Raw genomic sequence first — 12,941 nt, 5'->3', positions numbered from 1 at the left:
GCCTGGCAATTAACAAATCTTAAACATAAACGCAGAACAAAGGAAAACAGAGTAATATATTCACTTATAAGGCACATTATATGAATCAAGAATCCACACTGGAGTCCAAATCCAGTCTGATGAACTCTTTTGGAACACTGAATATAGTCAAAACCACATGCCTTTGAAAAGTCGCTCCCCCAGTGAGATCCAGTACTGTTGCCTTTGCCACATGTCTAAAGCATCTTTGTTTTGTTTCAGCTGGCAGGGTTCATCTACGCCTGTTATGTTGTGAAATGTATAACTGAAGAAGAGGACAGCTGTAAGTATTAAAGCTCTGTTCTGTTTCTTTCAAGTTCAGAGCATCTTCTTTACTGCCTCTTACCTGCTTTCCTACTTCTCAGACAATATTCCTTAACACATCATTAGAATAGGGACTAAGCCCTTTGTACCCATTAGGCTAAAATGGTTTTCATAAAAGTATCCAGCATATAGATAACTAATCAGTTTCACCCAGGACTACAAATCCCAACAATCAACAATTTGCAATAGTTCCAAAAAGTCTCACAAGAACTGACTCCAGATTGATTCAAGAAATTTGTCTTCATGAAACCAAACGTTCATGTTTCCTATTCTTTCCTACAATTTGATACAAATAGCTAGAACTTTATGTCAGAGTCTCAGCATTCCGCACTACTACTTGATCCAGAGTTTAAATGGAGGTACCCTCTCACAAGCCTCTAAGTGGCTCCATTGTCCTCTGCTCTTCTAAAAATTGGCAGGTAGAAGGTTTCACTCCTTCCTTGCCCACTAAGGATCTGAAATAGGAGGATTGGAAAAAGTACTTCAATGCTCTCTGGGTACTTGCCCATACAGCTATATTTATTCTGAGGAAAAATCAGAGCTGGGAATCATTTTTCTTGGTTTCCAAAGATATTCATAATGATTGGGGTGTTGAGACAGTGGAGGAAAAGATGAGGATCCACTGCTCTGTTAATAGGATGATTCGAGGAAAATACTCAAAGAGAAATACGTGTTTCTTCTTCACTTTCCAGTCATACTAGAAAGAAGGAGGCTGTATCATGTGATTCATTTAGTGGAGGCACATTCTCAATCATACTCACACACAATGTAACATTAGAAATATACAGTGCATAGTTTTTATTGTTGTTTGCAAAAGGAAATGATAGTCCTTTACAAATAAGTGTTTGTAAAACACTCCTCAATGTATCAAGTGCTATGTCAGTTTGGGGATATTTTAAGAAGAGTAGGGACTTCCCTGGTGGCACAGTGGTTAAGAATCCGCCTGCCAAGGCAGGGGACACGGTTCAATCCCTGGTCCAGGAAGATCCCACATGCCGCGGAGCAACTAAGCCCGTGTGCCACAACTACTGAGCCTGTGCTCTAGAGTCCACAAGCCACAACTACTGAGCCCGCGTGCCAAGAGCCCGTGCTCTGCAACAAGTCACTGCAATGAGAAGCCCGCGCACCACAATGAAGGGTAGCCGCCGCTCGCCACAACTACGGAAAGCCTGCACGCAGCAACGAAGACCCAACGCAGCAAAAATAAATAAATAACTTTATTAAAAAAAAAAAAAAGATGAGTAATATGCAGTCTTTTACTTCTAGGAATTAAGCATTTTGTAGGGGAAAGAAACATGTGAACAAATAAGTATAATAAAGCTCTGTAGAGTGTATAGTGTGGGGAGTTAGGAAAGGAATAAGGAAAGGTTTCATAGAGGAGGACACTCTTGAGCTTGGTCTTGGAAAATAAATAGATATTTGGATAGCTGATACGAGAGTAAGGTGATCCCAGGCAAAAGGTGAAAAAGAACCAAGACATATCACAGCCTGCCATGTTGGGGGCAGAGCAGTCAGGTTAATATGACTGAATTATATTCTGTGCTAGAGATGGGTACCCAGAGATGACTGGAAAAGATGAGATAGTAGAAAAACGGTTATGACAGAGTAAGGAGTCTGGACTTTATTTTGTATAGCATGATGGCCAATCAATTGGCAGCTAATAGAAAGAGAGTAACAATCAGAAATGCACTTCAGAAAAAACATAATGGTATCAGTATGAAGGAGAGACTTGAATGGGAGGGTCGAGATGAAGGAAAGACAGACAGATCAGGACACCATGAAAATGACTGAGATATGAGGGTCTGGACTAAGCCCAGTGTTGGAGAGGGAGAGGATAGATATGTTATTAAACATAAAAATAATACTGATTAATGGGCTATGGATGGGTACTATGTAAGCGGTAAAGAAGAGACTGATAGATTTCTGAATTTCTGATATGAGTGAATGGATAGATGAAAATGTCACTTGAGGAAAGTAGAATGGGGATGCAGCAACTGGTTCAGTTTGGAAAGGTTAAGTTTGAGGTGCTTAACAAAGATGCATGAGAAGATATCTAGTAAGCACTTGTCCTATGCCCAAAAGATTTATTCTGTTGGAAGGGTAAATATTAGGAAAGGTAAAAGATATATGGATTTTAAAATGTATGGACTCCACAAACTATGTAAGTTCATTCAGCTATTAACCATTCAGTGTCTTTGTGCCAAATCCTTGATGAGTCTATAGGCTAAATTTCATATGGGAATTGAGCTTTCTCTGAACTATAATGTTTGATTTTATTTCACAATGATGTCTGCATTTTTATCTTCAGAAAAATACTGACACACCAAGTCTCCTAGACAGATAATCGGTATCTCTCCAGAATAGTACCTCCCAAGCGGGATCCCAGAAATGCTAGTCCATAAGCTATACTGCTCAAAAAAGATTCCAAAGCCAAGTAAGTTTGACACTGAAAATTTAGAATGCACATGTATGTATTAACATCTCTGAGAGTACTGCAATAAAGAAGTATGTCCAATTTGTCCTAATCCAGTTTTGTTTTAACCATATTGTGTTGGATGAGATACAGTGAGGCCAGAAGCCGATCAAAGAGAGAAACCAAAAAGGGTTTCACTACATTCACGGTTCCCTAGGGAGAACACAGCATGCGATGCAGGGCCACTCAGGGAAAGCATCATCGTGGGTCATGAGGCAGAGAGAGAGAGAGACAGAGGAGAGAGAGAAAGACAGAGAGAGAGAGAGGGAGGGAGGAGAAAGAGAGAGAGACACACACACGCAGAACTGTAAGCAAGTGCTTTTTTTGTGGTTTCCAGGGAAAGGACCAGGCAAGGCAGGGTAAAAGGGTTTAGGATTGGCTAAGTTTGAAAGAGGTCCCCATGAAATTCATGTTCACTGTGAGTGTCAGAGAATAAGGTTTGGGGCTATCTAAGGTCTCCAGATGTTTTGGGTGGGCCAGGCTTAACTTGGGAACAGCCTGTGGTCATTCTGTAGATGTTAGGGCATTTTACAGAAACTAAAAGTATAGTTAATATCCCAAACATTTGAACACGGAACCTTTTTTCATAAGAAATCTTAATATGCCAGGGAATTATAATTCCAGGGAACTCATTTTAGGGAATTCTGCCCTAGGTCAAGTTTTGGTCAAAGCCATGTAAATCCAAGGGGATGTGAAGTCACAAATATCTTTTGGAAGATAAGGCTTATCTTTCAAGCATCTAATAAACTGTTTTCCATAATGCTTATGTCTTTTTATGTATTTTGACCACAACTCCTTAATTGCCTTTATTAATCTAAAAGAAAAGCAGACTTATCATAGATAATTTTTCTAATTTTAGTCTTTTTGCTCAGTGAGTAAGATATGAACTACTTTCCTTTTTTTTATATCCTAGTAGACTCATGCTTATCATGAACATTCATGGGACTACTAAACAACCTGGAGGAGATGCTCATTTGGGCCAGTTCTCTGTCCAGTTAGGTCTGTTTACTTGTGGTCACTCACACACAGACAATTACGAATATTTGTTGAGTAAAATGCTTTAGATTGATATTTCCCATGCATTATCATTATCTTGATCATCTGTCTATATGTTTACCTCCAGGCACTGCCTAGAACACATGACTTCCAATGCTCAAGTGTAAAAAAGGTTGCAATTTCTATCTAGTTTTCAGTAATTATAAAGAAAATTATTTTGATCCTTTAAAAATGTTTTGGCTTGATGAATGTACAATAAAACACACACACACGCACACGCACACACACACAAATGCTCTCAGAAAGTAAGTCCTGAAAGATTGGAAAAGTTTAATGTATATATAAACAGGGAAAGGATCTCTGTGTAACTCTTCTTACCTGCTGTGGATTTGCAATGAAGCAACCTGATGGGAGTGTAGTACAGGAGGAGATGCCAGCTCCCTACTTGCCAAATTAGTTAAGTTTCCATTCCTAAGAGCCTCACAAGGAACACAGGACAGTTTGGGTTCTGTAGCTGTGCTGAGAATGGACTGTGGAGATAAGGGCCTAATTACGGCACCTGGAAGACTGAAATATTCTTGACATCAATAGGAAGCGGACCGGCTCTGTACCCATTTTTGATATCTGAGGCTCAGCAGCAAGTGTAGCCAGAGAGCCTCAGAGGCACCACACTCTAGGGAGCTAAGGCGAGGGTTCAGGCTCCATGAGCGAAGAGTTAAACTTAGACTCCACAAATAGCAATAAATCATCATTGAACTAGAGGGAGTTCCTGCAGGCACATCAAATGCCTAGGATATTTTTCTTTATTTCTCTTTTTAAACAGTATCTCATTTACTTTTCTAGAGGCCAGTTTTATAAATACTTATATAGACACTTTAATGCAAAGTTGTTGTTAATTTCCCCAGTGAAAACCCTGGGCCTTGAAGTTTACATCTCTGACCCTCTGTTTATCTAAGCCAGAGCCCCAGCCTGACAGGCCAACTGGCTGTGCAAACTCACAGGACAACACTGCCATCTGCTGTGCCTATCAGGAGATGACAACCACCCTTGGAGCAAAGATTTCAAATAGGAAGATGTGGGCAATTCCGCACCCATGTATCAGTCACCTAGGGGTGCAATAACAAAATATAACAGACTGGGTGGCTTAAACAATGCATATTTATTTTCTCACAGTTCTGGGGGCTAGAAGTCCAAGATCAAGGTGTTGGCAGGTTTGGTTTCTCGTAAAGCCTCTCTCCTTGGCTTATAGAAGGCTGAATTCTCACTTTGCCCCCTTTTCTCTGTCTGTGCATGCCCCCATGTCTCTCTTCCTCTTCTTATAAGGACACCAGTTTTATTGAATTAGGGCCACGTACTTATGGCCTCTTTAGCCTTAATTACCTCTTTAAAGGCCCCATCTCCAAATACAATCACATAGCAGGTTAGGCCTTTAACAGATAAATTTGGAAGGGGATACCATTCAGACCATAACATCCCATATCTAAAGATACACACGCACACGCGCACACACACACACGTGCACGCACACACCATGTGACTGTTGGCTATTTGAAAATACCTATGGGGAACAGAGTGGGGCTAGCTTCTGCTCACTGGCACATCAAATGCCTGTGGGTAAGAGGCTCCAGGCGGTAACGGTAACCTCCCTGCTCCTGGCTCACTGCCAGTAGGCAGGAGTTGCGGTCCGCATCTCCTGCTGTGAGGTGGGGTGGTCTGCCTTCAGATGAGAAGCTCCTCACCAGAAAAAAGCTGGGACCTGCTCCAGAGAGTGTGCCTTGACACTTGAACCTTATTTGAGTGGGGCAACCATCACAACATACTTTTATATATTTGTAAAATGCAGCGATATGTCTTAGGAGAAAAGACTTTCTCCAAGAGAGCGGGCATCCCTCGCTGAGCTGTCTTTGTGGCTGGGCTCTTCACTGTATCATCTGTTGCCAACCATGCTGAGTTTTCCTTATGACCTCCAGTGTTTTTTATTCCCCTCTACTTGTTCTCTTTGACAGTATTCTGTGAAAGAAATAAAATGTTCTGAGATTTCTGGTCTGGTGCCTTTTATTATACTTGTAGCTCTTCTCTCCCTTAATCCTCAGCTCTTCTGCACCAGAGTCTAATGTCCACTTACAGTGATAGAACTAAGAACTTATCAGCTTCATTAGAGTTGTTAGAGGTGACAATTAAAAGGAAAACATGCAGCTGTGGAAAAATAATAACATATCCATAATAGAAAAAATAGGCAACATGATTTCTCAATTTTTATTATGTTTTCTTATAAACCTTTGCCTTAATAGTTAAACTAAAAATAAAAATAAACATCAGTCCTCTGGAAAGTGGATCCATTTTTCTAAGTAGTCACTATCTTTTCTAAAAGAGATTCAGTGTGTTTGCAAATGTCCTTAAATATTCAAATCATCCGGGAAAATATGCAGAATGTCATTTTAAAAATATCCTAAGAGGGCTTATTTTGAAAAAAATATTGGAAAATTAATTCTAGATGTTTAACACATGTTCAGATACACACATGCACAAACCTACCAACCAAGCACAGATTCATAAAAGCCTGTCCTGAATTCCCCAAAATAAACTGGCCTTGGGATAAAAGTCATAATCGATTTATAGACTCTTTCATTTGAAAAGCAAACCACAGGAAATGATTCACTTCTCTGAAGCTAATAATTTTCTGTTATTTTTGTTTGATTTTTCTTCTAAAGCCTGCCGGCCTACACTTCTGTGTATTGAACTCTGTTCTGTATATTTCGATCGCTTTTCCAGTTTGACAGGATCATTGAGTTTGGATGCAATTCTTTGAGCACAAGGACACACTCTCCCGCCTGTGGGGGAGGGTAGAGGTGGCAAGGGAGGAGTACTCGTCCATTTAAAAATATTTGGCTCTTTCTGTTTATAAAGGACTGTAAGTTTACTGCAGAATGTAGAGAAAATACAGATAAACAAACAGAAAAGAAAATTAGAATGATTTCACAATTTTGAATTCTGGTTCTCAGGTAACATTTGGGTATATGTCTGCTTTCTTCCTTTCTTCTTTTTCTTTCTATCTGGTTGTTAGGGCCATATTATACAGTCTGTTTGGTAACCTGAGCTTTCTTTCTTATTATTTATAAACCACTCTCCAAACATAACCTAAGGGGTAGGCAATTAGCAGTTCAAAAAAGGTGCCAAGCTCCTGGGTGCCAGGTTGACAGGTAGAGTTATGAGAATGGTGTGTCTATTTTTACTGTTCAAATATCATACTCAAGCAATCAAATGAAAGCGTAGTATATTATTGTTTTCTTTATAACATTTGTTTCTTTCTGAAGGTGACTGAGTGAAATAACCTTGTCCATATCTGCCAGGCTCCCACAAAAGCAAAATGTGCTGCTCCTTTCCCCATCTCTGAACTGAACCACATGTGATTAGAGTCTGGCGCCCCAGACTTCAGAGGCTACTAACCTCGAGCTACTGCCCTGCAGAATCATAGTGGGGCCAAGGTAGAACGTGTCACCCTGCTCCTCTTCCAACTTCCCAGAGCACAGGAGCTCTGCATTTATTTAATTTTACAACTCTTGATTCCACTTAAGATTTCTTGTGAACTAAGAACACCACAGAGTTTGAAATGATAGGAAACTACTGCCTACTGCTCTATTTCAACACTTTAATTTTATAGGCCCATATAGATTAAATGACTTGCCCCAGGTCACTGAGCTTATCGGTGAACTTCTGACATAATATAGCACATATTGACTCCCTCAGGGTAAGAGTATTAGGGGATGCTAGTGGGGACCACAGCTATCTTGACCACATCCTCAGCATCCAGCCTACCCCCAACCTGAAGCAGGACTCAGTAAGTATATGGGGAAAAAACGAATCAATCAGCTCTCCACTAACATTTCTTGGACTGTATGGAAACTCCTAAGGAAATGTGACTTTTTTTAGACCCTAATTGATTCTAAGTAAATGAATAATGAATTAGAATAAAGCAGCTTTCATCGTTTTCTAGACAAATGGAAGAAAGCGGAAAGAAAAGATAAGCTGCCATATGTAAAAATAAAAGACAGACTAGATGATCAGCACCTGAAACGAATGCTTACATATAGATGTGCCTCCTGTCAATCACATGCAAGCTCCTATCAGTGACAACAGCCTTCCCTAACAGTGACACAATTGTTACACTGTCTCCCAAAATTAGTGCTGGTCTTTTTTTCAGCCCGCTGTTAAGTTGCTCCCTCTTGTGGTCAGGGGAGAGAAAACATATGCACTTTATTTTTAAATTTGGATATTCAGGTCCAAATTGAGTCTTCTTTAACAATCACTTCTCATGTTCTCCCTTTTCTCTTAACGTCTCCTCCATTATACTCTACTGCTTATTATACACACACATACATGCACACTATGATCATCTTTAAATAAATCTAATGTTCCCCAATCAAAAATAGCGGGGAAAGAAATTGATTCATTCCCTATCCTTTGTTGATTCGAAACAATCAGGACCTTGTTTCTACAGAGTCAATGTTGAGGTAACTACATTCATACTAGCAAAGGAGGACCTTTAACGGGGGTGTAATAAAGGAGGTATGTGGTGCAGAAAACTGAAGTGATCCAGTAGATGAATAATATCCAAGTTGTTTTAATCCGCCTCAATGGAAAAGAAAGCAACAGCATGTGAAAGGAGGGAGAAGTGGTGACATTTACGGAAATGATTAAAAGAAACATCTCCCATTTTGATTATTCTGCCTCTCCCAATTCTCTAATACCTAGTCCACCTGTACTGGGTGTCCTGTACTCGTTTCCTCACCATCTCTCTCTATACCCACATGGATAATGACATGAGAAGGAAAGAAGCTAAGTGGCAGAAAAATAGGATGCTTTTAGCACCAATATACAGGCTCACAAAATAAAATTGCTGGGATCCCTTAGTCCTACCTTGAAAGGACAAATGAGAACAAGACAAAGAGCTGGCCCAGGAAACAGAAGTCTTAAAAGCTCTCTAAAGCTGAGACGTGCTAAGAAAGAAGACTGTACATTCAAAGTTAGTCTTTTGATAAATGATGCTGGCTGTTGCCAATTTCATTACGACCAGTTTTACTTTAGTGGTGGAAATGGCATCTAATAGGAACAGAAGGCCAGGCTTAGCTATCTCCTTCTTAACAGCAGGAGGACTAAAAACACTGCCTCTCTAAGGACGGCCACCAGGTATGCAGAATGAAAACATCTGAGTGGAGCAGCCTTACACAGAGCGCTGCAAGAGTGCCTTGTAAATCAGCAGCATAGGGCGAACCCTCAATCCTGTGACATTTAAATGAGGCTGCTCCAGCAGCAGAGTCAGGAAGGCCTCCATGAGGATGGGTTGGCATTGTGTGGCAGGGAGTGAAGGAGAAACAAACTTAAAGCTCACAGGAGGCGAGGTTTATTTAAATAATAGAAAGTAATTAGGCTGAAGACAAAAATCAGTGATGGCGTTTTAAAATTACAATTAATTTAAAGGTTAATTTCCTTTGGTGTTAAAATCTTATTTAAAACATTTACCAGGAAAGGAAATGAGGATGTTACTATCAAGAGGTGTAGAGTGCTTCTGGGAATCCATGCCTATTATCACTGGAAAATTAGGTTAGGCCCAAAGTGAGAATTTCAATTCATTTCTGTGTATAATAGATGGCAGTCTGGTCTCAGTGTCAGCAGGGTTGGCTGGGGCAGTGCAGGATTTGCATTTTTTGTTTGTTTGTTTATGGGATTAATTGCAAATGTTTCCAACAAAGAAGGCTAGTTTATACATGAACAATCCTGACACACAAAAAAAATTGGATACGGACTGCTGCCTTTGTAACTAATGACGCTGATGTTAAAGGAATTCCCAAGAGCACAGAGGCAAAGGGACACACATAGTCACTCATCCATATACCTTCATCCCGGAAGTAAATTAAAAGGGGGCCACAGTATTTCTGTGGGCTCCAAACCTGTCAATCCGATGCTTCTCTCCCAGGTCCCACCATTTTCATCACTCTGTTTTCCAACTGGGAATTGTCATGTCTCATGTCTCAGGTTCCAATATACCCTATTCAGCAGTTAATCTCCCTGGAAACTTGCTTAGTAAAATCAATGCATAATAGTAGTAACAGCCAGAGGGGAAACAACTCCTTTGCACTAAATTTTCCCATTCATGATGCCTTTGCAGATTTGTTCATTTTAAATGTTTTATTGCTATTATCAGTATGTAAACCAATCCCACAAATATGGAATTGTGCAGATCATAGCTCTATGAACAATATTAGCAATCACCTGCTTTAATCCCCTAATTTTACAGCTGAGGAAAGGAACACTGAAATTGTTTTGCCCTGAGTCAATCATTTAGAGTCAGTGCTGGGAGCAGAAGTTGTCTCCCGATTCTAGGTATACTTTACACATCACTTCACTGTGAGACTCGACGTAGATTCTTCCAACACATGTTTGCTGAGTAGCCACTGCACATGGTAGGCTGTGTATTAGTCACTAGGCACGAGGCAGACACTGTCTTTGCCCTCCTGATACTTACAGCCCAGCACACAGTTCACAGGAGGAACTACGCCAAAGCGTGATGAGCGTTCAGACAAGGAGAGTGGGGGTAGGGGGACATAGCCCAGGGGTGCCTCATCCAGTTAAGAAAACTAGGAAATTCTTCCCTGAGGAAATGACATTTCCACCGAAACCTAAAGGACAAATCAGGGGGATATGCAGAATTTAACAAGAACAGGTGTCTTTTTTAAAAAGGGTAACTTTTTCCACCCGTATTGATCAAATGGACACCATAATTCACACAGGAATCATCTTAAGTGTTTTTAATGAACCCCATACAGCAAATCTAGTTTCACCTTTCTCACATGGCTGGAAAAATATTAGAGTAACCACTGGATATCCTCATACCTGAAACTGCTATTGTTGTTCTATAAAGATGAGTAATTTAGGTTTAGTCCTCCTTTCTGGAGGCTGCAAAATAATGCGAAGATTGTGTTAGCAAAAATTACAAGGGGATTTTAGCATGCACGCTTTATTTTTCATTTTCCTAAATATGTATGCATTGATGTGCCCACATCCTAATTAAAACCACTGCATTTAAGTGGGCTGTGCCTTCTAATATATATATATATATATATCCTGGATGTCAGCTGAGAAGACATACCCAATCATGTCTAGCTTGCCTACAGCCTGTAATAACTTATCTTTCCAATTTCGACGGCAAGGCATGTCACATAATTGAAAGCCATTCTAATAGGGGAGAACAAAACAGAGACTGGTAAATCTAATCCACCCAAATGGCATGGCACAAAGTGAGGCCAGGCACCTTTAAGATAAAGTTTACTTAGCCATTTCATCATATTCTGCACACGATTCCAGTTATTGAAAGTAACAAAGATATCTGAATACATAATTTTCTAACTCTAGCTTTACAATTTCTTGATCTTCTCAGCTCTTACCATCTTTGTCACCACTCACTTCAGCTACCTCCTTAGTTCCCTTCACCAAGGAGGCTAATTTTTATCACCTTCATTATGGAGGAAGAAGGCTTCTCAAAAATCACCAGTTCTAAAATTCTCTGCCTGACTATAAACTCCTATCTTTACTCCCTCCTTGTTCTCCTGCTTCCCTCCTGGAGGAATTTTTCTTCACCTTTATTTAGGAGCTTCCCTCCACTGGAATCTTTGTTTATCTTTCTGCTCACCATCTGTCTCCTGAATCCACAGGAGCGGTGATGCTCTTACAGGCACACTTAGTTTCCTTCCTTGCTTTCTCTTCCACGGTCCTTGGATTTTCCACGTCCCTGCCTGACGAGGCTCAGGTGCAGCTTCTCCACTCCTAACCCTGGGCTGCTGCACGTGGCTGGAGAGAGTCCCTAAACCCAGCTGGATGCTCTCTCCTGCTCAACAGGGCTCTCACTCCTCTCCCATGGACAGTGTGCCACAGTCACCACAGGATGTGCTCCAAACCTTTCCAAGTTCCTGAAGTCTAGTACCCAAACCTGAGAAAATCAAAGCTACCAAACTTCTTCCATTTTTCCCTCAGAACCTCAAAAATTCTATACTAGCAATTATCTTTCTGCCTTTTAGAAACCCTCTCCAAATCTGAGAGGAACCATTAAGCTTTTCCTCTCCAAAGCAATCCTTCCACCAAGCCTTGGCTTCATCCCTTCTGCCTGGTTCAGGAGATGAGCTCTTGGTGTCTTCATTCTCGCCCACTCCACTGTAAAGTTCCTCTTCCCTACATATGGGTCGAAGTCTCATAGACTACAAACCAGGCTGGGCCTAGCCTCTCCCCATCCTTTTGGATAATATATAAGGTGATTTCCAAAACTATTTGAAATATGGAAACTCAGTTCTATGTAGTTTTTTTAAAATATATCTTCCCTTTTTTTCCACAATATGTCACATATGTCACATTCCTACTGCTTGCCAGACCACAATTAACCAACCACGTGGGCATTAAGGGTTTCCATAAACCTACCTCAGCTTCTGCTGATGATTTCCACACTCATGTCATTCCATACAAAATTCCAGTAAATTTTAACACAAAGTCCTCTTCTTTGACCCTTACCTCCACCTACTTCCCAGGCCTGAAAAATTCTCATCCTTTCAGTAAAGAACCTAAATATATATTTTAAAGCATAATTTGAATCATTCTTTTGGTATAAATCCCTTGCTAAAAGAGATGAGATCCCAAATCTACCTGTAGTGCATCCATAAAATACATGCATCTAAGTATTAAACACATATAACCCTGTGAAGTTGGAACTGTTTTATTATCTCCACTTCACAAAGGAAGAAAGTCAGACTCAGAGCAACTGTGACCTGCTTGTGGATATGATGCTGGTCAGAAGGGAAGGCACACCTGAGCCCAGGTCTTCCAACTACCAAGCCCTCAATCATTACACTACTTCATACTTTCCCTGTGATATAGCCAGTGATGGCATTAGATTATTAGAATAAGATTCAATAGCAAGATCCTGGTCTCAGCAGAAGACCAGCATGTGTTTCTTCAAATCTCACCTAAGGTACTGGCCACACTGAGAATTAGCAAAAATAGGCAAGAGTGAAAAGACAAACCAGTTTATCAAGTGGAAATTTATATTTCATTTTTATTTTTAGAACCAACAGTTTAAAGTGGTTAC

General features: G+C 40.4%; 1 protein-coding gene across 3 annotated transcripts in view; it reads left to right on the top strand.

The window, feature by feature from the left end:
- Positions 1-12,941, top strand: part of NKAIN2 (sodium/potassium transporting ATPase interacting 2) — a 980,961-nt gene that overhangs the window by 954,927 nt on the left and 13,093 nt on the right. For all 3 annotated transcript variants that reach the window (XR_007470706.1, XR_004477515.2, XM_049695657.1), the window contains one exon: positions 241-301. Coding sequence is in view for 1 of the 3 variants with exons in the window: in XM_049695657.1 (XP_049551614.1) it covers positions 241-301 (61 nt within the window). In the remaining 2 variants the exon portion in view is untranslated. The remainder of the gene's footprint in view (positions 1-240; positions 302-12,941) is intronic.

Source organism: Orcinus orca, chromosome 12, assembly GCF_937001465.1.
Source record: "Orcinus orca chromosome 12, mOrcOrc1.1, whole genome shotgun sequence".
In the NCBI taxonomy this organism is placed as follows: Eukaryota; Metazoa; Chordata; class Mammalia; order Artiodactyla; family Delphinidae; genus Orcinus; species Orcinus orca.
This window is presented reverse-complemented; position numbering and strand designations above follow the sequence as displayed.